This window comes from Alosa pseudoharengus, unplaced genomic scaffold (assembly GCF_046254945.1).
Source record: "Alosa pseudoharengus isolate Yale_2024_CS ecotype anadromous, Long Island Sound unplaced genomic scaffold, YU_APseudo_1.1 YU_APseudo_1.1_scf_2, whole genome shotgun sequence".
Lineage (NCBI taxonomy): Eukaryota > Metazoa > Chordata > Actinopteri > Clupeiformes > Clupeidae > Alosa > Alosa pseudoharengus.
The window spans coordinates 48396790-48421084 of record NW_027468663.1 but is presented as its reverse complement, the minus strand read 5'-3'; the positions used below and the strand labels follow the sequence as shown (position 1 = coordinate 48421084).

The 24295-nt window shown below is 40.6% G+C and overlaps 4 protein-coding genes across 6 annotated transcripts; 2 read left to right on the top strand and 2 right to left on the bottom strand.

Annotated features, from left to right (window-relative positions):
* Nucleotides 1-851: 851 nt before the first annotated feature.
* LOC143133555 (meiotic recombination protein REC8 homolog) lies at nt 852-8451 on the bottom strand. Its single transcript, XM_076293309.1, has 12 exons — nt 8022-8451; nt 7767-7835; nt 7486-7628; nt 7220-7292; nt 6780-6876; nt 6166-6214; nt 5919-5986; nt 5372-5444; nt 3803-4052; nt 2222-2420; nt 1886-2017; nt 852-932 (listed from the first exon to the last, which is right to left on the bottom strand). Exons 1-12 carry the CDS (start codon nt 8075-8077, stop codon nt 852-854), a joined length of 1290 nt encoding a protein of 429 aa, XP_076149424.1. The 5' UTR covers nt 8078-8451.
* Nucleotides 8452-8643: 192 nt separating this feature from the next.
* gng5 (guanine nucleotide binding protein (G protein), gamma 5) lies at nt 8644-13559 on the top strand. Its single transcript, XM_076295294.1, has 3 exons — nt 8644-8811; nt 12984-13134; nt 13225-13559. Exons 1-2 carry the CDS (start codon nt 8731-8733, stop codon nt 13107-13109), a joined length of 207 nt encoding a protein of 68 aa, XP_076151409.1. The 5' UTR covers nt 8644-8730; the 3' UTR covers nt 13110-13134; nt 13225-13559.
* Nucleotides 13560-13851: 292 nt separating this feature from the next.
* Nucleotides 13852-18875, bottom strand: LOC143134702 (sterile alpha motif domain-containing protein 13-like). 3 transcript variants are annotated; one of them, XM_076295292.1, is made up of 5 exons: nt 18801-18875; nt 16981-17111; nt 16806-16848; nt 15999-16137; nt 13852-15761 (listed from the first exon to the last, which is right to left on the bottom strand). In XM_076295292.1, the coding sequence occupies exons 2-5, from the start codon at nt 17066-17068 to the stop codon at nt 15618-15620; spliced, it is 414 nt and encodes a 137-aa protein (XP_076151407.1). In that variant the 5' UTR covers nt 17069-17111; nt 18801-18875; the 3' UTR covers nt 13852-15617. The 3 variants fall into 3 exon arrangements, with proteins under 3 accessions (XP_076151407.1, XP_076151406.1, XP_076151408.1); XM_076295291.1 differs by lacking the exon at nt 18801-18875 and adding an exon at nt 17787-18100; XM_076295293.1 differs by lacking the exon at nt 18801-18875 and adding an exon at nt 17787-18100 and having other exon boundaries at nt 15999-16110.
* fuz (fuzzy planar cell polarity protein) lies at nt 18389-22548 on the top strand. The gene is made up of 2 exons (XM_076295290.1): nt 18389-18470; nt 18688-22548. Exon 2 carries the CDS (start codon nt 18802-18804, stop codon nt 20086-20088), a length of 1287 nt encoding a protein of 428 aa, XP_076151405.1. The 5' UTR covers nt 18389-18470; nt 18688-18801; the 3' UTR covers nt 20089-22548.
* Nucleotides 22549-24295: the final 1747 nt, after the last annotated feature.

The following is a 24295-nucleotide window of genomic DNA, read 5'->3' as shown; positions in this document are numbered from 1 at the left end:
GCTCAGCTCTCTATCGCTCGCAATCTCCAGAGTGTCAGACTCTCGCTCCACCTCTACTCTTCCCTCCTCCATCTCTCTCCTTCCCAGCTCTCTCTCCTCCTGCTCCTCTTCTGATGCCTCCATCTCCACCTCTCCCCGGGCAGCAAGAGAGAAGCGAGGAGCTGCACCACGTCTCCATATCTCCAGGATGTCTTGGGGCAGGTCTGTGAAAGGAGGGAATGGAGTGTGAGGGAGAAAAGCAATGTGTGGCAGTGGTACCATTTTCCAACAGCAACTTTGCCACTAATAGCCATAAGAAAGCTATGAATGTTGCATTGTTTGTTTTCTGAGTACAGATGCATATGTTATAATAGGACACCACAAACTGCAAAGGAATATTGTAGTAAGAAATTTTGGCCTTAAGGGTGTTCACCATATATGTGTGTGCTATATTCAACCATTTACTCTTTTGCACATGTTGAAGAAAGAGACGCTGCTGTAAGCAAAAAGTGAAGGTGAGATTTATGAGGTAACATCTGTGGAATGCCATGTTCAAGGTGTTTGCGCAGCCATGCTGTGTGTGTGTGTGTGTGTGTGTCTTCGAAGGAGTCTGTGTAGGCCCTGCTCCAGCGGGCTGGCGCCCAAGACCTTATTTACTGTCTTGGGGTCAATCTTGACTGGATTCCATTGATGTTCTGTTCCTACAATATATGATGTTAACTTTTTATAAGTTGGTTGTTTTGTGCATATGAGACCAAGTGACGATTTTTTTGTGTGAAAATAACTTAAACTAAACTCATACTCATAACGTACTGCTGTGCAGCCCTTCCTATTTCATTGTACTGTATTTACACTGAAGTCTATATCTGGCTTTACTCACCATAACAGGGATTGCTCAAAAGTGCATCAGGAGTCGCTGTCCTAAGAGTTCGCACATCCACAAGCACCTCTGCCTTATGACACAATAGAACACAGCCATACAAAGGTCAGGGCTTCTAATACACGCAGACTGTATTAGAGACTTTATAGAGGAGGAGTTAGGCACTTAAAGAACCCTCCATGGAAATGTACGGGGACAGCTTATAACAGCAAGATGGCAGTTGTCTACACATATCCCGGCCCTTCCCCCGCCATAGCCAATTGTTGGCCAAACAACAAGTCCAGCCATTTAATGTAAGTAACCAAACGTTTCGTCTTCTGATTACTTCCCCTGTCCCTATGGAAATAGTACTGCCGCGAATGTTGGTGCATGCACAGTAAGCAACGTCTTTTTAGGCTTATTTTTGGGGGAAGACATTGAACTGGATCTTGTTAGTCCGAAATAACTGCCCGGAGGCGTTAGCAAGATTGCCGTTGTATATACACGTCTTAATATCCTTAAAGAATAATTCTCTCTGTCTCTCCCTCCCTTCCTCTCTCTCTCTCCTTCTCTCTCCCTCCCTTCCTCTCTATCTCTCTCCCTCCCTTCCTCTCTCTCTTTCTCTCTTGCCCACCACCAGATTGCCGTTGTATATACACGTCTTAATATCCTTAAAGAATAATTCTCTCTGTCTCTCCCTCCCTTCCTCTCTCTCTCTCCTTCTCTCTCCCTCTCCCTCCCTTCCTCTCTATCTCTCTCCCTCCCTTCCTCTCTCTCTTTCTCTCTTGCCCATCACCAGATTGCCGTTGTATATACACGTCTTAATATCCTTAAAGAATAATTCATACAATTTCATGTCTGATATAATTTCAGCATGTCATGATTTATACACAAGCATTCATTCTTGCAGTGCTTTATATAGCAGAGTAATATGCTGTTCAAAAGCTCTCTTTCATGCCTGTATATAAAAATGTAAATATTGCTTTCCATTTAGAGTAATAGCGAACCATGACATTACACAGCAGAGACAAAACATAGGATCCTTACTAGAGGTCTGGTTTCAATATGCACATTGTCAATCTGTGCTCGCTGTTCATCATCATGGATCTGGGTCCTCTCATCAACAAAGATGAGCTGCCTACGTCTTCTCCGTCTCACAACAGGGGGCAACTCTAGGACCTGAAGGAGGATATACCATTTAAGGACATATTGAGAATGAGGGACACTTAAGACTACAGGAATCCACAGATTGCTCAGACTGCTACATGCTCTCTGAGTCAGATAGATCAGCCACAGGTAGAAGAAACACAAAGACAAAGACACAAAGGCAGTATCACACACACACACACACACACACACACACACACACACACACACACACACCTCAAGGCTTGGGCTCTCAATTCTCTGCCTGGTTCTCTCCTCTCTTGGCCTTGAGCCTACTGATGATGGAGAAGGCAGAGGCACAGACATGGGAGTCCTTTCTTCAGAGATCTCATACGCCTCCGCCATGGGGGTGATGACTCCTTCCTCTAACAAAATTGTAGGCTCCTTGCTCGAGATACTAGCAGTAACCTGGAGTCTGTTAAAAAAGGTATGAAGGTAAAACTGGAATACACACTAAGCATGTTTACCATCCTCAATAACATGGAGAATCCTACTTATAAAATATCCTGTCAAGAATAATGTTTATTCATGACTGACTAGAAGCTTTTTTGAATATAAAGAAATAAACAGTCTAAGGGCCCTATCATGACAGTCTAAAGTGCATCGTCACTCGTCAAAAGCTTATTCAAATTTAGTAGGATGTCCAGTCCACATTGGGAGGGTTTTCGTTATCAAACGTCGAGCGCATGGCGTAACAAGGTGTTCCTAGGTTTTTTTAATCAATCAAGGGGTGTGTTTGGGGCGTAACATCATTTAAACCAATGAGAATGACATCTGTCATTCCCTTTAACGGCGCAAAGCACGATGTCAAATAAATGCATCGGTATTTTGACATTCAACGGGGCATTTGAAGGAAGCTGCTTGCGAGACCGTATGGAATAGTCATTCCACTAAACCATGCTTTACTAAAACCTAGCATAGCCTTCACGCATTTGCACTCTATTATTTGAACTCATTGGCAAAGTGAAACTAACTTCACCATGGTGTCAGTCAATGACAAGACAGTTATATGCAGTTACTTTTACTATTGACTGACAATGGGTTACCATCGAAAACATAGGCTGGAAAAAGCAACACTTACCCTAATAAAAAAACATTTATCCTGCAGAGGAGTTGCTTATATCTCGTGACAGTGCGTCTTCAGCTGTGCTCCGTGTCTCTCGCCTCTCCCCTAATCACTTTTAACCGTCATTACCAATTTGCAAATGATGGTGAATAACTACTCATCACGAGATGTACAGTATTTCGTAATATCTTTATTCTAATTATGTTTCCCATTGTAATCGTGCAATTTGTAATGTTTTGCATGGACGTGCACTGGTGTGCGTTCATTGATGATAGAAGGACGGTGCGTTGTGCACCCGCCAATATGACTGTTGACAATGTGCTCTTAAAATAACATATAAACAACTCGCCATAGACTTCTGACCAGGTGTACAATAGCGATTTTTAGACAATGCGCCAGGGCACTCCCTAAGTTGTTAATTGCCACACCCCTGGGCGCATTGTTTAAAAAAACGGGTGGAAAATTAGTTTTACGCCATGCGCCAGGGTGCAAAATACAGCCCCTAAGACTGTATGCAGTACATACATGCACTCCAGAGATGAAATAGTAGTAAGTACATTTTATTTACATAGCATACTTTCCTGCACAAAAGCTACTTAAAAATGACTATTGCAACAGTGTGCAAAATCATCTGAAAGGTTTTCCCTCTCACACCCTGGAAATGTGGACAGGACAGTAGCTTCTCATTCAAATGGTGAGAATCACTCTGATGCTCTGTCACTCTGACTCACTGGTCTGTGGACGCGGTGGAGGCCGCCATGTCTCCTGTCTTCTCCATCTCTGCGGCTCTCTCAACCTCCCGCTCCTGCTCCGTGTCCTGCTCCGTGTCCTGCTCCCTCTCCTGCTCCGTGTCCTGCTCCCTGTCCTGCTCCCTGTCCTGCTCCCTGTCCTGCTCCCTCTCCGCCTCTGCCTGCCTCACTTGTTCCTGATCTTGCAGTGGTGATAACCTTTCTGTTTCCATCTGCTGATCCCTAATCATTCCTTGTGACACAGAGTTTATGTAATCAACTGCTGTCTGTATCGAAGGGAAATTAGACATTAACATTTTCTTGGCGCTTTTAAGAATGTATGTCCAATATTGACCATTTAATTGTATTAAAGTAGTTGAGGAGGGGGAAAAGATCTATAGGAAGACTTTTTTCAAATAGGTGTGACAAATGTAAGAGAAACAGGTAAACAGTATAAGTAAGTATATATACTCTTTTGATCCCATGCAGGAAATTTGGTCTCTGCATTTATCCTAATCCATGAATTAGTGACACACTCACACTCAGCACACAGTGAGGTGAAGCACACACTAATCCCGATGCAGTGAGCTGCCTGCTACAGCGGCGCTCGGGGAGCAGTGAGGGGTTAGGTGCCTTGCTCAAGGGCACTTCAGCCGTTCCTACTGGTCGGGGTTCAAACCGGCAACCCTCCAGTTACAAGTCCGAAGTGCTAACCAGTAGGCCACGGCTGCCCCTAAACATTACTATAAGCAGCTGTAGACATCTACACCTAGTATTTCCATTAATATTTCACTGAGATACTAGTCTGGCATCTGTCATTTCACAGGGTGCCTTGCTAATCAGCGATGAGAAAGGATTATGCTAATCTAACAATGGCAATCGGAAGAATTTGTAAATTTCTGTACAGCAAAGGTAGGCCTAGTTTCCTGACTGCCGATACGGTTAATTATCAGTTTGTAAAGGTTAGGCGAAGTAGGAAGTAATGTTAGGAATCCCTGCTCAATGTGATTGGTTAGACTGGATTGATTTTTTCAACACAAAGTCTATGCCCGTTACAATGAGTTAGAAATGTTTCCCAATCGTGAGAGGCCAGACTCTCTTCACTAAGTGAAGCAAAGTAGTGAGTCTGGGGCCTCTGCTACACTCTGATTCGGTGTATCAGTTTCGATACGGGGTTCCGGATCAAAACCGATCTGCGTCCACAAACACTGTAGCCTATCAGTTGGGAAGCCTTAAATCCTTGAAAATCATGACAATAGTCAATAAGTATCGATACAAGGGAATAAATAACCATCAGATACAATCTGAAAACTGGGGGGAAATGGGATGTTTGTCAAGTTTAGGCTACTGCCTGGGTGCAAAAGACAGCATTTATAGAAATTCACATTATAATGCCAGGTATTTGTCGATCAACGACAAACGAAAACTAATAATTAGGCTATGTTTAAAGTTAGCTTCTCAGTGAGCATCCTGCGACCTGGCAGTATACAATGTACCCCAGTCAGCTAGGCTATTGCATAGTATTATAATCTGTATCTCAGTATCATATCAATGACGGCTTGAGTTACTCACCTTCAATAAAATTATCTGGTTGCTCCAGAAGCATTTCAACCAAACCTTCCACCTGGAGCTCTACTCCTTGAAACTGAGAAGTGAACAGAAAACCCGAAATGACCAGATAAATGAGAACATAGGTGTGAGAGAAATTCCACATTTTGCAGACTTTGTCCAGTTGAGTTGGTGAAGATAGCTATTCATGAATCAATGATTTGATTAAATTCAGTACTCCAGCATTAATGCAAATTCACTTTATTTATTGCAATTTGTATTTGCTCTGTTCTAGTGTATTAAAAGTACTCTGATGATGTCTGATGAACCATTCTACAAAACATACTACAAAGCTTGTAACCCATGAATGCTGAGCTCAGGATGGCAAAGTCAGCTATACGGGCAAAGGAGGTATATGTGACACTATGCCCAGTTTTTCACCACCAACCTTCAACAAGAACCATACCGTACTCTCCTTGTTGCATTAAATGAGTGGTTATTACACACACACACACACACACACACATATAATTTTCTAAACAGTCATACATGAAATGATAACAAACAGCACCTCGTCTTGAGAGATCATCAGTGGCTCTTGCTCTCTCAGAGTGATTGACTCTGGAGATGCTATAAAGCCTGGGGAAGAGGAAAACACACAAATGACACATATCTCCATTTCCACAGCCTTAAAGGGCTATCCTCAAATAATACCATATTCCTCTACATTTCTCACAAAGGATGATGTTAATTTTCTAAATGATGGAATTTCTGCATTCATGTAAAGAGGACAATGGAGACATGCTTCTCACACCTACCATCAGTGTGCATGCTCATAGCAGTGTCTGGAAACTCTGCGGAGAACATCTGAAGGGACAAACAAGGAAAAAAATTAATCACAGGTTGCAACTACTAAGTTTGTTTACAACATATCTGGTATGAGAAGACAACCCATTGTTGGTTTGTAACCCATTATACAGCATTCTATGTGCTGCAAATAAAGTAACATGCAGTGTGTACCAACACCACATTTAAGTAGGTTTTAACTCCCATTACTGTTTGAACGAATACATCGCCTCTGATCAATGGTTCCCGAAAACACTGTAGTACTTCCTATGGACCTTATATAATTCTGGAGTTTAAAGCACCTCACCCAAACTCTGACTTGCAGCTGACTCCCTAGTGACCAACATCATATGCCTCTGTTAGAGCTCTTACATTTCTTATAAGTGTTTATTAGTGCACTTTGTTGAACGTAAAATGTAAATGGTTATTAGGTTGGAAGAGTTTGGAAAATGGACTAAAGTATGCAATGGATTGATATATATTTGTTAATGCAGCATTTGTAGTTGTATGACATTACAATTTAATATAAGCTAGCCCATCTCTGAAAGCAAAAAGGATGTACTTGAATAGTAATGGTTATTTTTACCTGCATATATGAACTGGGGCTAGGCAGACCGTAATCAACCACTCCAAAGAGTGGGTCCATCTGTTTATCAACAGCACTGGGCAGAGTATAAGTGATCCTAAATCAAAGAGAAGGACAAGAGGGACTGATTAATCTTTTTTTATTGGCTGTGCCTATACAGTGATCATGTGGACTTAATTCTTCTCTCCGCATGGTCTACTGTTGCTTAATCTCTGGGATAAATCCTACATCTGCTTATACCCTCCACTCCCACACTAAGTCTTCATCTCCATCTTTCTGCCCTTAATCTGCACCTAAAAGGCACCTTCAGGGGTCTACAGCTTGTCCTCATAGGCTCAAATGCTCTACTGGGAGTGCAAAAGGTGTACAAAAGGTGCTGACTAGAATATTCAAAACAATTCATAGGCTACTTTCTTTCTAAAACTCTGGTGGAAACTAACCTGCTGTCTCCCTCCAAGTCAATCTTGGGCTGCTGGTACCGCAACAGTCTCTCTATGGTCTGCTGAAGCTCCTCTAAGTTGTGGCCATTTCAACAGCAAGACAAGTTGAAGCAAAACAGTACGAGTGATTATACAATAATCTATAGCTAGCTGCAGTAATAACTTTGCCCAAGCTCTAACTTTGTGTTGGTGCAACCTAGTTACCCCTATATTGCTAAATTAAAAGCATTTCTTTAAACTACCCCTCAGTGACACACAACCCTTACCTATAAGAATGCCACATTGCCTGTGATAAACCAGCACCACTCCATACTGCAGGTGGGAGGATAGGAGTAGGGAGAAACGAGGACGAGGCAACCCTGGCTGAGGAGGTGGAACTTGCACCAATAGGTACTTCATGATTTCATCACTGATGACAAATAGCATATATTAAATGAGTAGGCCTATATAGTGCCACAGGCATATAAAGGACTTTGTCATATACTGTAGGTCTGGATACAGTTTGAAACATTGTGATATGGTGAGCCTACTAAAGAGAGTTATTTACCATGTTTGTGGAACGTTAACCTTAAGGTATTCCCGTCGTGCAACTGACTTGCCCTTTGTGGCTGCCAACCTTAAAATATTTTTAGAGACAAAGGGTGAGAGAAAGAGAGAGTTTGTTTCCCAGGTAGCTCATCCTAAGCGGATATGTAGACATAGGCTACAAAAAAATCCAGGAGCCCGTTAGGCTACATGAGCCTATCAAATGCAGCGACGCGTTGTAGGGTGTTAAAAATAACATTGTAACAAGATAACTTACCATATTGTGGCAAAGCACCCAGTTCGGTGATGTAAAACTGTAGGATAGTAAAACATTTCTGAAATCTATGAATATGAATAGGCTACTTAGACTATCCCTTAAACGCGACCTAGATGCTCTGATGATTCCAGCCTGTGAAACCTGAGCAAACTATTCGAACCTGACAGTAGACATAACAATTTTTGTTTTTCAGCCAATAGCCTTTTAAAAACGTGCTTTGGATACAGCACTCAGCCAATCCCTGGTAAGTAACAATGATCGTCGTTTGACTAGACCAGTTTTTTCAGTAGGCCTAGGACTATTTCATTTCGTTGTCTTTTGTCCATATTTTTATTTACAGCTTGGCTATAGCCTATGTATGAAGGCAGGACATTACCACCTAAGACAGATAGGCCTAGTCTAGTTTAAAGTTTAATATCCCTCATATGCATACTAGTATGTAGGCCTAGACTAGAATTATTAATAATTGTTAATTTGCCAAACAAGAGCTAAACTGCTCGAAAGTTGCGTACAGGACGCACATATCCTGGTGATGGTGGTGGTGATGGTGGTGGTGATGGGGTGGGGGGGTGGGGGGGGTGTTGAGCTAAAAGGCTCCTCCCTTTGCTTCCGCAACAGGAAATTACTTTCCACAATCGCTTTGTATCAGCGGTCTTGCTAGGCCAGTTCACAGTTGTTTTAAAAGGGTCGCTGTCTGTTTTTGTGAAAAATGTCGGGAGCATCAAACCTTATTGCGATGAAGAAGATTGTTCAGCAACTGAGATTTGAGGCGAGCATCAACAGGGTGAAGGTATGCAGTATTACATATCCTCGATTAATCATAAACTTATAGCTGCGAGCTAGAGAAGTTAGCTCTTCTGCTAGTCACTGAACGCTATGTATGCTAATCATTTGACCCAAACAGGGCGTGGATTGTTGCGTTAGTTAACGTTAATTTTAAAGATTGGACAATAGGGACTTCTCATTCTCAGTAGACCAATTAGTTTTAGAGTAAAACCCGTGGTACAACCATAGTGCCATATAGTTAATCTAAGTAACGTGAGCCTACTTGTAGTTTAGTTCCATCAAACTCACGCTAAACAAGTGTATCGCCAGCCAGCTAACGTGGAGTAAGTTAGATCAGCATTAGCATGTTAAGCAGTAGACGAGAATGTGATTCTGCAATAATTACCAATGATATGTGGTTAATGAAGTCAACGTTAAATGTAGTTAATAGGTAACGTAACGTTACTCTGCGTAAAGTGACTGATTTATTTTGCCTCTATGGCCATGTAGAACTATCTAACGAAACGATACTTTCATGTCAAGTCAATGATGCTAGCTAGCAAGCTAACATAAAAGCAAAGAGCACTGTTCTCCAGTTCTTAAACATCCTGTCTATTTAACATATTTGTCAAAGCACTGGTGGCTTACATAGCTTGCTAGTTAGATATGAAATTAGTCTCACACTGGACCATCCAGTAGTCTTGTCTTGAGCTGGAACATTTACGATTAAGTTGCTTGCTTGGCTACCTTTTGTTTACTACCCCAACGTTACACCGGTCTTTGCTACACCCAGTGTTGGGAGGTAACTGGATAACGTATTTAAAATACAAAAGGTAACATTTCTGAATACCACCCATTTACAGTTACAATTTAAATGGGTGGTATTCAGAATACAATTACACTGATACATTTAAGGGATTACATTAATTAAATCATTATAATACGTAGGCCAAGGATTTTCCAACTCAAATTAAAATATTTCTAACCACACTATGTAGCCTATGTATGTCTCAGGTGGCCATTTTGTCTTTTTTCATTTTCTGCTTACAGTATATTGATATGTCCCCACCAATATTCAGGTTGAAGTGGGGGAAAGCGCTCACATGCGCTACAAAGAGTTAAATACTTTCTCACTTTGCTGCGGATCATCTCGTACAGATCGTGTAATGTGCAGTAGCCTATAAGGGTAAATCGCGCTGATTTGAAGTTACCTATAATAACTACCAGTGAGCTGCAGGAGACGCTGCGCTTCAGTTTCACTTCACTACAAGCAAAGTCCTTTTAGGCAAGTCCCTCCACTCGGCGGCCATATACCAACGTTTTATGGGCACTCATCGGGCACAGTCTTTGGGTCGAACTGCGCGTGCGCAAGGAATCACGACACCAATCTTACTCCAGCGGCGATATCACAACACATGATTGGCACGATGTCTTCACAACACACCATATGATTGGCTCAATGTATTCATATCACACCACATGATTGGCTTAACGTATTCACATGTGGACGTTTTGCCGAGGAAGGGGTGGGATATATGTAGACAACGGCCATATTGGCGTGACAAACTAGCCCCATGCATTTCTATGGAGTATTTTTTGAGTGCTGTGTCTCCACATTAGAAAGTCTCTGCTACAAGGCATATGAAGTGCGTCCAAATTCATCCATTCTTCTCTGTTGAACTCCTCGAGTAGGCTACTCATCACACATGTGTCACATGAAAGAGCCTTTTCTCAGCTTTTAAACGGTGCTATAGCCACTATTTGCTGTGATAAACAGTTCGCGAGAAAAATTAACTTCAAGAGATTTAATAATTATTCTCTGTGCCCATCTCCACATCCATTCGTCTCGGTGGAATATCGTAGGCCTACACCAGGGGTGGGCAAACTTTTTGGCTCAAGGGCCACATTGGGTTTTGAAAATTGGCCAGCGGGCCACACAACCCCCCCCCCCCCCCACGACACACGCCTAAAAAAAAAACATTTTTTATAGCCTATAATTTAGTATGAAAAGTATTTGTTTTAAAATACTGCTAATTTGTTTTAAAAATACTGGTAATTTTATGCTGTTTAACAAATAAATTGTACACTATCGCTTTAAGACAGTCGCTTTAATTCACGTTTATTTCTCAATGATCTTCTGCCTGCTCCACTATGGCTAGTGCTGTACCTACGGCTGGGCCCTCTCACAGTTTTTAAATGGTCAGTAGTGGGAACTACTGTTGCCTTCATGATTTCCTTTTAAAACTTTCTTATAAGGAGGAGATATCAATTATCAACAATCACAAGCCAGCTGGAACCTGCAGCTCTCTCTCCCTCTCGTGAGTGCAGACGCGTTCCCAATTAAATGGATTGCATATGTTCACGTTAGATCTGCTGCAAAGGAGATAACTAAGAGTTAACTTAGTTTAACATGATGTTATCTCTATTTAACATGATGTTTTGACATTGACATTGTAAACGTTATCTAAGGAGAGTGAAAAGCAGTTTGCAGTAAAGCTAACCAACGTCTATCGCAGGAAAAAAATAGCGAGCAGCCTGATAACTAGCCTAAATGAAATGCTCGGCGGGCCGGATGAAAGTGCTTGGCGGGCCGGATCCGGCCCGCGGGCCGTAGTTTGCCCATCCCTGGCCTACACACTCTTCACGCAACACATATATCAGAATAAACAGCAGACCTTACCGAACACAAAGGTGTAAAGCATTCCCTTGTAGTTAGCTGTTCCAGAGTAATCCGGTTTTGAAATAAATTGTAGAAAAATTCAACATGGTCTTTCGGCTTTAAGCATTTCTTAAAACTGAGCTGTGCTTACATCGCCTAGATATCTAAATAGGCCTAGAGAATATACAGGCAGCTTATGGTTAAGAGTTGTCAATGTAGCCTTAATGATTCTTTTCACAAAATGCTAAGCATGCATGTATTTAAGTTTCTTAAAACTGAGCTGTGCTTAAATGGGTCAATGCATGATTTCATAACAGACCAAATAGAAAATAAATGTTAAATATAGCCTACATATGTATACATATTAAAATCAGATTATGTGCTACACAGTATAGATCAAGTTGGACAGTAGCACATTTTAATCATGGGTAGTTGGACAGTAGCACATTTGAATCATTGTATATATCTATAGTGGCTGGTGAAAGAGTTGAGTGGCTTTTCCTTTTTTTTTTTCGGGGGAATTAGTGGGTAGTGTCCCCACCAAAGCTCAGACCAAACCTACGCCCTTGCACTCACTAGTCCAGAAAAGCAACTGTTGCATCAAAGAATTTATAACCACATGCTCTCATTGATTGTATGATTGCACTATTTGTGGTATGCAGGCATTGTACAACGGGGGCCCCATATCCAGAATTCACAGAATCATCACATATCCAGTTCAAAACAACAATTAAATTAGATATAGTCACCTACAAATGACCGAGGGCGCTTGTTTTATTGAGCAGGTCTTGCATAGAAGCCATAATAAGGCCATCTGTGTATTATTTGAAATTTTAGGCTATGGTATGTTTATTTTTTCTTCACACAGGATGCACAGTGTGCCGTGGGACATTTTAAGTGTCAAAAGTGTGCCGTGGCACAAAAAAGGTTGAAAAACACTGTTTTAGGCCAGCACTCTCGTTTCTTGACGGGGTGTTACTCCCCATGTGCTGTTAAAATTAATTACAACGAATCTGTGTATACTTTGTTTTGGATTTGGTAGCCTTTTAGCCTATACAGACAAAATCTGTCTGTCATAATGACATAGCACATAGGTTATGTCAATAAATCCTCACTGTAAAGCAAAAGGTTTTGGGTTGTTGTTGAGACTATGGGTCTTACAAGTTCACATAACCTCACATAACTGTTTCATTCCCTGCTAATAAAATATAATACAATGCTGATGTAATCCAAAGTATTCAAAATATGTTACTCACTTTCAGTAATCTATCAGAATACATTACAAAATACTTTTTAGGGCATGTAATCTGTAGTGGAAGATTTTTAAAAGAAACCTTCCCAACACTGTCTACACCAAGTAGTGCAGTTGGGTTTTCAAATGAGCGCAAGAACGATAAAACATGCTCTGGATCAATATTTAACATTACTAATAACAACAGATTATGAAACCCTCTGTCAATGAATTTCAGTGTCCCATTAGGATTTTAGAATTAGAATATAAGTACACCTGTAACTCTCCCCCTTAACATTTGCTCCAGGTATCGCAGGCAGCAGCCGACCTACAACAGTTCTGCATGCAGAACGCCCTTCAGGACCCTCTGCTCACAGGTGTTTCTTCAAGCACCAACCCTTTCAGGCCACAGAGGATGTGTTCCTTCTTGTGAGACCACACTGGAGAATTTGCCAAAGGTGAGATCACACAAAGAGTAGACCAATTGGGCATGTGCTTTCTGGCAGTGTGTTGATCTCTATTACAAACATGTTTGTTTCTTATTTCAGGCTTTTTGTCATGGAGATCTGAAAAATGCTAAATAACTGCTGCGAAATATTGCCATCAACACAGGGAAGAGTCTGCACACCAATAATAATTTGAGGAATCAGTCAGCCTCATGCTGCCAAGCTGTCATAACACGTTTCAGAGACTAAACCATTTCAGTCAGGATTTAGAGATAACAGGAATGAAGCGCCAGGGTTTGTCATGTACTGCCTTACGTCAACACCCCAGACCGAGGGAACAAACTTGTGAAATTTTAGTGGCACAAACAGTGTCTTAATTGTGCCTTTTTTTGTACTTCTCCTACTTTTATAACTAATAAACCATTCTTATACATGTTCTCAGTGAGTGGCAGTATATTCCTTTGATTTTGATACATCAAGTTGAAATGTCCAAATCTTGAATGACAATGTTTAGTAAAGCAAATATTTCCCATTTGTTCCTGTATCAGAGTTGTGATATTCTGAAGACAAATGATTTGTTTATTATATCTAGCCTTAAAAAGTAAGACCACATAAATATGCACTGATTTTGAACCAGCACATTGATGTAATCAAATATTGGACTAAGGTGTTGTCCCAAAGAAGACCTTAATTTCCCTACATTGATCCATAAAGCAAATACATCAGGGGTTACATCATGCTTGTATTTATTTATTTGGAAAACAAAATGTATAGTAACGTGACTATTTATAATGTCATAATTCCATAGCTCACAGCCTCAATACAATATTTAAAAAAGTTGGGATAAGCACGTCAAAGAACAAAACCCCCCAAACTGAATTATTGGTAATCATAATTAAGCTCCATCATATCCTTTCATTGATCAAAGTTATCACAGATGTCCTGAGCAGATTGACAAACATGTAAACACTTCGATGAGGAAGAAACCTGATATTACGGGGGTCCTACCCACATTCTCTACTTTGGAGATTGCCTTACTGTATAACCAATTTTCTCTTTCATTTCTTAAGGTTAATTTGAACTGTTATATTTTGTCTATCAAGTAGTAGTATTGGCACTGTTTTTCACATTGAATGCTTTGTTACATGAGTCATTCTTGCAAAGTCCTTTGAAGACACAAATGGCCTGTTTTGTGGTTGATGCATGCTTCCTTACCAACAAAAATGAGAATATTGACTGCCATATGGACTGTCTTAAATAAACTATTTGTTGATAATAAATGATTTGCAAATGTATGAAATCCCATTTAACAACCTGTTGATGCATGGAATTGAGTAATTGCAAAGTCTAATGTTAACATAATTAATATGAACACATATTAACACACACAGTGCATGTGTTCACCTAAACTGCAGGGTCTTGGTAGAATTTCATTCTTTCAAATTATTTTCTTAATTATTTAAAGCAAATATCTTTGATATTACCACCATACCAAGCCTTGTAAGTAGGCTTACTGTAATTTCCTATCTATTAACCGAGAATATACATTGATTCTGCAAAATGTCTTTACTCTTCAGTTATGTATGGGTGTTAATGTATAGGGGCAGGGAATGCATTTCTTCATTTGTCTTTCTGATTAAAGCATGATCTGATTCTGATTTATTGGGCACTGGTGTGGTTAATACACAAGTGCGGTCAATACACATTTTCCCACCATAAAACACTTTTCTGCAGTTTGTATACAGTGCGGCTAATACACAGGACATTACTGTAAGCAAAAACAAGTTGTAGATTTGTGATGGGGATTTTAACTTAACAGGTAACTCTGGAATGAGGAATAACTTGCTTACCGACGGCCATGCACATAAATTAGCTCTTTTAAAAACAGTACATTAATTAAATAAGACGACAACGCTGAACATTTAACATCATTTGTGCTTCTTAAGTTATTTACGCAGCATTTTTTTTTTTACCTCACATTTCATGGACTTGAATGATCATCCCTTTCTAAAACAAAAAGGAGACACTCCTACAAATGGTGGATGTGGGGAGTGCCAGCCACATAGGATTGTTACCATATCAGTGGTTCTTTTCTCTATTTCAGTTTGACAATTTGGTGACTATGTTTAAGAGCTACACACAAAGCTAAAAGATTCAAGTAAAAGCAAATTAGCAAAGAGGTAACTCCATATTAGGAGATTGCTATATACTATACCCTGCAGGACCAAAGCAAACACATAATCCAAATGCCAAACCACTGTTCAGTGTGTCTTCTGATGCTTAAGACAAAGGAAGGACTGAATGCTATGATTCAAACCTAGCACCATTTCCATTCAATTCCTGTATGGACATCAAGTTCTTAAAAAAAAAAAAAAAAATCACACAGTATTGCATGACCAAACAGATCAACAGCACCAACCTTGAAGTACACCACTGCAGCACATTCTGAATGAAGACTGGCACACTGCTGTTACTGACTGTGAAAGCAAGCACAGCTATGCAGCATTGGTCTTCAGGTGCTGGGTCTGCAGCGGCTTGACGTGGTACTCATAGATCTTCAGCGCAGGCCCCAGTTTGATGGACAGGCCGGTCAGCACGTCATTGCGTGTCATCAGGAGCAGGGACTTGCCATCAATTTCCTTGAAAACATCATTGCAAGCAAGCAACATCACTTATACAGCCTGTGCCAGCTACTGAAAATGAGTGTCTCATTAGTCCACATGCAATTGATGTTAGGGTTTCAAGAAGTTGATGCCAGTTTATTAATACACAAGACGATGTATCCATGGCAGGATGAATACCTGCACTAAAATGGACACAGTGGAGTTACAAAATGTACAGCAGCTCATCCAAAACTGAAAGAGGCACTATTGTACCTGATCCTTGAAGGCATCAGCCTGTTCCTCAAATCCAGCTGCTTTGAAGTAGTCAACAACATCAGTCACAGCCCACTCTGAGGGGTCAGGGAACTGTCCATTTTCCACTGTGCTGCAAGAAACCTTAAACTGTTCATTGCTATGGATGTGTGAAAAATATGTGTATATGTGGTAAATATTATGAGGTAAATAAAAGAAAAAACATTGTGATATTTTGCTCAACAGCAAAAACGTTTGTGGCAAAAAGACACTTTAATTAAATCAACCATAAGCACTTTTGTACCGCAAATTCTAATGTACACTAAACAAAAACATGTTTTCACTCCCATTTTTCCCAAGTTGAAGTAAAATATGTAAGAGTACTTCTATTCATTTCATTTTTTCACAAATTTGGTCAAATGTTTAGGCCTATTAGTGTGAACTTTTTCATTCAGTTCATGGATAACAGCTCTGATGGATATGTTTGCTCAGCATGCCAGTTGTGCACTCCCTCAAAAGTAGTGACATTGTGTTTTCTGATGAAATTGCACATTTTAAAGTGGCCCTTTATTGTGACCAGTACAAGGGGCATCAGTGCCATAATCATGCCTTTTAATCAATCTGCATCTTATAATATGACATGGGTCAGGTGGATGGATTATCCTGACAAAGGTGAAGTGCGAATTAACAAAGATATTAACCTTAACAAAGATTTTAACCTTAACATTTGTGAAAAAATGGAAGTGAAAACAATTGTTGAATTTAATTTTCTGTTTAATGTATGTTTGCAAAATAATGGCGTATCTAACTTCATATAGTGTAACTTACTTTTTGGTTTCTACAGATCCATTGGTCTTGTTCTCCATATCAGCTATGGAAGAAGAAATTATTTAAAAAAAAAAGTTAGTTTAATGACAATGTTAAAAGAATAGTATTTTTTATAAGTCAGCTAATAGGATCACTGTAAAGATGTTCACTCATGAGAAGGCAGGGTGATACACACCAGACTCCTTGCTGTCTGAAGCAAGCAGGTCAGCGGGCATCTTCACACTGGACTGCTTTTGGTCTGAAGGTTCATCCATGAGGAGCATTGTTTCTTTAAAACCTCTCTTCTGAACACTTCATTTCCAGTACCTAAAACAGACCATTTAAGGTATGCTTTCAGCTGACACAAATTGCCTCACACATATTCACATTATCCATTTGTCTTGAGTGATACATGCCTGTACAATTAATAACATTCACAATACTTAATCAGCATGCATTATCCTGTACTGCATCTGTGTTGAAATGAAATTGGTGGCTGGTATGCTGGAATTAAATTTTCTCCTGCATAGTTTTACCCAATTATAGTCAATGAGTTTTATATGAACCTGATATCACTGAAACTATTAGTCTGGCTAATCTAGGTCCTCCTTTTCTTCGTCGGCCTGTTTTCGGTTGATTGATTGACCACCGTCAATTTCCAAAGGTTAAATTGGGTCAAGTTCATAATATTTCATCGTCATACCGACAGTACAAGACTGTATTTGGCAGATATCTCTAGCTACAGTATGCACTAAATACCAACACAACGCAGCACAACACAACATAGATTGCAATGAACACAATTTTTCACCCCTGCATTAAACAAATAAATCAATGTTTACTGGGAAAGGTCGATTAATTACAAATGGACCAAACGTAAAGCTAATCCAGTTAACATTAACGTTAGCATTACTACTGCAAGATAGTTGGCAACTTAATTCAGCGCTCTCAACACAGTTTCACAGCCATTCACAAAACATTGCATTTTTTTAAAATCGTTACCAGTAAGTTTCTAGTGGAAAATGTCTATGTATGATGGGGAAAAAAGATTTAAGCTGTCTGACGGCGGAACGTTATCTTTCTTTCAGGCGGTTTGTAGTTCGGTTTCAGCTGCTGAACCCCGTCGTTTTGAATCTGGGTCTTGTTGACCTGACAGCTGGCAAAAAGAGTTGATGTTGTTCTCCTGCATCTATAGACCAACAACAGACTACATAATCTATATCAGTGCGTTATGTGAATATACATGCATTAGCACATATTGAAAATACCATGGCTTAAAATGTATTATCCATACAGTCAAATTTCAGACATATTTACTTCCGAGAGGATTGTCTCCAAGAACATCAAAATCAAAGTCCTTATGCTGAAAACAGCTTGTCTCATCTCTGTATATGATTTCATTTTACTATGAACGCGCATATAAATTCAGACTAATGTGCATAAACACTTGTAATAAAACATGATGCGTTTACTAGTACCACAGGTAGTCTGTGCTCTAATCTTTGGTTTGTGCGACAGTGAGTAGTCTACGTTTCACAATGGTAGCTGCTAGGCTACCTTTATCTTGACACCGACAAAAGCCAGAATCAGGCAAAATCATGTGACTTGTTGCTGTGGATACGTTGGTGGAAGAATCTAACTCACGTTTCAAACAAGTTAATTTGAGTAATCTAGATACCATGTCAGGTGAGTTAATCCATAACGTTATCTATCGTGGACTGATTTATACGATGTTATATCTTAAATGTGATATTAGCAGCAAGGCGGAAGTCATATTTTTACGTTTGTAGTAGCCTATGATGTCCCTCACACATGCAGGCTAGGCTATGTGTATAAGACAGCCGAGTTAAAGTTAGGTAATAGCAGAACTATGGTTGTTAACAAGTTCACCTTCTCTTTTCAGTCTCCACAGTTCCAGTTTGTTGGACGCAAGCTGCTTATCAGTAACGTTAGCTGGACGACTTTCACCACATGAAAAAGTACCAAGATAGGCCAGCTGTAAGTTAGTAACTTTACCATGTTGCAGACGGAGGGAGTTCAGCTGCTCTGCCTGACAGCTTCCAGTGGGGTGCCGCTCTTCTCCCGCGGCTCATCTAAACAGCTTCCCTTCTCCGTCATTGGATCACTGAACGGTGTCCACATGTTTGGTGCTGGACAGAGTGCTCTACTTTCGTGCTGTGAGACAGATCGTGGCGACCGAGTAGTTTGGAGAGTTTTTCGAGACAGCGTGATGCTCATTGCGGTCTGCAGTGGCGGAGACGGCACCTTCACAGAGCTCCAGTTGTGCCGCCTACTGGAGAACACTTGGAACTGCATGGTGTTGATACTAGGCCAGGAGGAACTGTCCAATGTTCGCAATGTGGAGCGCCTGAAAAGGGACTTACGTTCTTGTTATCGCCTCATTGACCGACTGCTGGACCGAGGAGATGAAAGTGTCATGGGTGACCTGACTCACTGTGCTGACTGTCTCCTGCCCCCAAACACCAGTCTGCTTCAGGATGCCCTTGATGCCTTCACTCAAGCCTCAGACAGTGAATTTGGCTGCCTGTTGATCCGTGGTCGTGTTGCCGTGGCCACTGAGAAGTGGTGGCGTCTTGTCTCTCAGGAGGTAGTGCTCTTATCACTGCTGGTATGCTGCCTGTCGGGAACTGCCTCGTGTGACTACCCTGTGTTCCTCCCAGTGGGCAGCCCTACAGTGGCTCACCGGCTCCTTCGCTTCCAGCTTCTACAGGGGGTGGACGTGTGCGCGCTGTGCGGCCCGGCCCCGTCGCTTCACCACGCGGAGACTGAGCTCGTGGGGCGCTTCTGGTCTCCCCTGCTGGAGACGCTCCACGGCTGCCTGGAGCAAACCCTGCACAGCCCTGTCCCGTCCGTCGCCCTGCATCCAGACATCCTGGCTCTGTTGCTGATCAACCGCGAGAGCAGCCAGTCTCTGTCCATCCCTGGTCGCCCCACTGCCTTGACCCATCAGGACGGCCCCCCTGTACCCTCTGTTCTGCGGCGCTGGGAGCTGCTGCGGCTCTTCTACACGTTTGCCGCCACGCGCTACTTCACCTCTGGAGAGGTGGCCACAGCACCAGCAGCAGCAGCAGCAGCAGCAGAGCCCCTGCAGGAGGACTTCTCCCAGGGCTTCTGCCACGTGCCCCTGCACTGCTACCTGGTGACAGACGAGTGCAAGTGCTATGGGCTCCAGACGCCCCAGCATCAGCTCTTCCTGTTGGCCTCGCTCGCCATGCCCACCTTTGCACTGCGCTCCACCGCCACCCAGACTCTTACCTCAATAACAGCAGCCACAGGCTTCTGAGGAGCTCTTCATATGCTGGATGGGCAGATTTCTGGTGTCTCTGAATGTGACTGAGGGTTACCGTGTCAGCTGCACAATGTGTCCTCTGTGGGTCCTACTACACTACACCCACACTCATGGTAGTAAGCTCAAGGACAATCTGTTCAGCTGCACATTGCATTCTTAAAATGCAGTCTCAAGACCTCAAACAAGTAGGAAGTAAGGCACCATGAGTTTACAACACTGAATAATGGACGAGGCCTCAAATGTTTTGCTGCTATTGTCATGGTTTAATTTATGATATCTTCTGATTTACAGTTAAAAGTAGCCATCAAAGTTAGGTTTTAGCATTAACATCATGACCTTTCAGGGACTGTATGGACTGCACTTTCCTGTCACTATACGAAAGACATAGGTGCTGGTGGCACCATCACTTTGTCTGAGTCATTTTGATGAACTGTTGTTTATTGAAGTCAGTGATTAACCCACCTGTGTTTAAGTAACGTGAAAATGTGACACTAAACAGCAATTTGTGAAGACACTTCTACATCATGAAACTACTGTATACAAAAACTATTATTTGCTCTTGAGCATTCAAAACACTACTAGAAGGGTAAGGATATGCTACTGGTTGGTGTGTTTTAAGGGTACCTCAAAGAAAGCAATAGTTCAGTTTATGAATAAACTATGAACGTGCATCTCATGGGACAATGCATCTCATGGGATAGTTTGGTGGAGACTGTAATAAGCTTAGTAATTTTGGAATCCACGTACCCCAATACTGTATACGCAGTATGTCGTTTTGTGTACTTTCTTCATTGTGAACAACTGAATCTTTTAAAAGAGGAAAATACACCTGAATTGTTTACCAAACCAAGGGCGTAGGTTTGCATATGGACCATAGGGACCATAGGTATGTCCATACCAAGATTTTGGGATGATAAAATTGTCCCTACCAATATTTAAGCACACTCATTCATCTAATTTTGTTGTGAAGTCATACTCTGTTTAGACATACTATCATACTGATCTGTCCTCCTTCAGATCAATTTTCCAGCTCCTGTAAACCTGCCTTTTTCTGTTCAACCATCTCTGGACCTGAACCACTATTGAATGTATTAAGTTAAATGTTGTTAATTTGAGTTATTTCAGGTTTATAATTGCACCACTTGCAGTGGTGTTGAAATTATATAAGTATATGTCATGATATAGTCTAAGCGAAAAAGCCTGAAAAAATGGTCAAGTAAATATAACAACTTTTGGTTTATATTGAAAAATGAACGATTGAATGATATACAGATTCAGATCCTTCTCAAATATAGCGATGGCAGATTTGGTATCACTGAAACAGACATAAGCAATACAGAGCTCTCAATGAACCACATCAATACTGGCCCAAATAAAGTGTTAGCACAGCATGGTGATATCAAATATCTCCAGAACTGTTGGAAGGATCTTGACATACTTATAAGGACCTAATGAACTGACGTCTCAAGGTTTTGGGGTCACACACAGAACGGCAGTGTTTGCATATCTCCCAAGCAGTTTGAAGGATCTTCATCCAGCAGTTAATCATTTTAATAGGCATGATCCAGAGGAGGCTACCATCTTAACTCACATCTAGAGAGTGTATAGGCTTTTAGAAAATATATTAGGTGGTTGAATTATCCTACCTTTCCCTTAATGCGAGCGAAAAAAATGTCAGCCGTATACTTGGTTCATATACATTGTAGGATAGGTATAGAGGAAGGTCATGTTTCAACTTTTGTGAACTTACTTACAGAGTGTGTAGTCTTTTTAAGAATATATAGTGGTTTAATTAACTTTCCCTAGAAAATGTATTGCTGTGCACTTAGTTTATATACAATACAGGACTATGGACTACAGGTCATGGTGCAACAAAATATGGAGGAAGGTGGCACATGGCATCTAATTAGTTAAAGCTGGAGTTGGCAAGATTTTTTTGATCATATTCACTGAAACCGACAGTATGCTCTGACAGAACAACATAAATCAGCCGGTTTTAGAAAAAACCCCGCACTTCTACCTCTACCTAGCTCCCATTTCTTCTGCTCCAATCAGAGCAGGGCTGTGTGAGAGCTGACTGTCAATCACAGTCTGGTGCGCAGGGCATGAGAGTTGTAAACATTCAAAATTTTGGCCACTCAAGTCCCCTCAATATGTCAGACTTGCCAACTGCAGCTTTAATATAACCTTTATAGTGATTTTAAGTTTGTTGAAGATCCTTTAACCTTTCTGCGAGATATTGTTTTGTTGGTGTGGTGAGGAGAGCGTATCTAGATTTCCTCTTTGCTCTCCAGAGTGCATGTACAGCCCTCTGACACTTCAACGACATAAGCAATTTCCCAAATCATATTTCAATATGACAGACCTAATGTACTTTTTTTTACCAGATCTACTTCATAGGTGTCCTGTCATTCAGAATTAATACCCTAAAATAATATTTCTTCTATGGGTGAAAACATGCTGTGATATCACATAATGCGCTATTCATGTGTTTATCTTATTCTTAAGGCATTAAATGTCAGTCTTCATTAAAAATATCTGATTACTTGAACTTAATATCTGATTACTTGTTGACTTGAACTTAAAGACAAGCAGTCCACATTTAGCTCAATTTCAATTTAAGTAGCCTATTTCAACCTTGGTTTTGTCAAAATCCCCCCCCCCCCCAAAATGAATCATCAGCAGTGCTTTAGATTGCTGATGTGTGAAATTACCTTCTTTGGCTTAAAATCTTTAATTGGGGTAAATTAAAAGCTGCTGTTCTTAGAAGAATAGAAAGGACTTTGATAACTTGAACTTTGAGGTTCTTTGCGATAACTGATACTCCAAATGGTGCATTTCAGTATGTTTTATTACTGTGTTGTAAACACGAGGAACACCTTGGGGAACCACAACCTTTTGTACATAGTGTGTCGACTATCAATGAAGCAGAGAGAATTTTGTGGAGGATAGCTTAACATGGTTGGCACCTCCTCGCCTGTTGTATCAGGATTTGAAGGAGAGCATCATTCTTGGTTTTACTATAACCAACAGTTCCTCATCCTCTTGTATTCTTTTTTATTTTTGGAGGAATTAAATGTCTGAAAATTCAAACATGTGACTGGTTTATTAGTTCCCTGGTATTCAACATCAAGTGTTCTTGAGCTACAGCCTGAAAATGTTGGTTAATTATTACTTTATTAAGTCACTAATAGGTTTAATCAGCACTTGTGAAAGCTGATGGCGCATTTCATACGTCTCTCCAGTTAAATAAACAATTTGGCTAGTTTCCCTGAATATTCTTTTAAAAAATAAACCAGCAACAATAAAGTCATTTAACGACACAATGTATTAATAATAAACACAAATCAGATAGCAAGTGTTTAGTTTATTTGTCAAGGCTTACATCCAAATATTAAGACAATCTTATTGCTTTCTCTATCTTTGTATCTGTCACTTTGATATGCTATCAGGGGAAATTAATATTAACAATGTATGTTAAAAATCATGGACTGAGATGGGCTATGTTGTTGTTTTGACATATTTTGACATCATAAACAAATCTTAACATACATAAACAAAACAAACCATGTAAAGCATTTGTTCATGTTTGAAATGAATGTTCCATGCAGATACCTGCACTTAATGGATGGAAAACAATCTACATCCTAGAATACAGGATTGCCAGGTGTAAATTGAGTGAGAGATCAATGATATAGCAGTTATGATATTCACTGGGTACCTGTTTTTTATTTTTATCATATATTTCTGGAAAAAAATATGCTGAATATGTGAACTTCATAATCTATGTGGCCGAATCATGTTTCACTAAACTCATATAGGCCTATATGTATCCATTGATCTCTTTGAATCTGACGAAGACTGGTATGCAGACAGCCAGTGCAGCCACAGTTAACATTAAGTCAGTCTTATCACTGTTTGACTGGAGTCGTTGCTTATGTTCAGTGGCCAAAAGATAACACTCAACTCGTGTTGGTCAAGGGGCACAAGTGGCCTCTCCCCTCAACTAATTATTTGACAGCCAATGTGACCTGCATCCATTCCACAGAAGATTGAGCTCATGCCTGAATTCCCTGAAAGGCCCCAGCTTGAATTTCCCCTTGGGGATCAATAAAGTATCTATCTATCGATCTATCTATCTATCTATCTATCTATCTATCTTGGTGTCTTGTCAAATAACAATACACAGTGGTGGAGCCAT

Bases quoted from the DNA above. Each gene is read 5' to 3' on its own strand.
- LOC143133555 (XM_076293309.1), bottom strand. From the start codon at position 8,077: ATGTTTTACTATCCTACAGTTTTACATCACCGAACTGGGTGCTTTGCC. The intron at 7,836-8,021 runs GTAAGTTATCTT...AAATATTTTAAG, and splicing joins GGGTGCTTTGCCACAATATG to GTTGGCAGCCACAAAGGGCA. The intron at 5,987-6,165 runs GTAGGTGTGAGA...CCTCTTCCCCAG, and splicing joins TATGAGCATGCACACTGATG to GCTTTATAGCATCTCCAGAG.
- gng5 (XM_076295294.1), top strand. From the start codon at position 8,731: ATGTCGGGAGCATCAAACCTTATTGCGATGAAGAAGATTGTTCAGCAA. The intron at 8,812-12,983 runs GTATGCAGTATT...CATTTGCTCCAG, and splicing joins CGAGCATCAACAGGGTGAAG to GTATCGCAGGCAGCAGCCGA.
- LOC143134702 (XM_076295292.1), bottom strand. From the start codon at position 17,068: ATGCTCCTCATGGATGAACCTTCAGACCAAAAGCAGTCCAGTGTGAAG. The intron at 16,138-16,805 runs GTAAGTTACACT...ACACATCCATAG, and splicing joins GGATCTGTAGAAACCAAAAA to CAATGAACAGTTTAAGGTTT. The intron at 15,762-15,998 runs GTACAATAGTGC...GATGTTTTCAAG, and splicing joins CTGATGCCTTCAAGGATCAG to GAAATTGATGGCAAGTCCCT.
- fuz (XM_076295290.1), top strand. From the start codon at position 18,802: ATGTTGCAGACGGAGGGAGTTCAGCTGCTCTGCCTGACAGCTTCCAGT.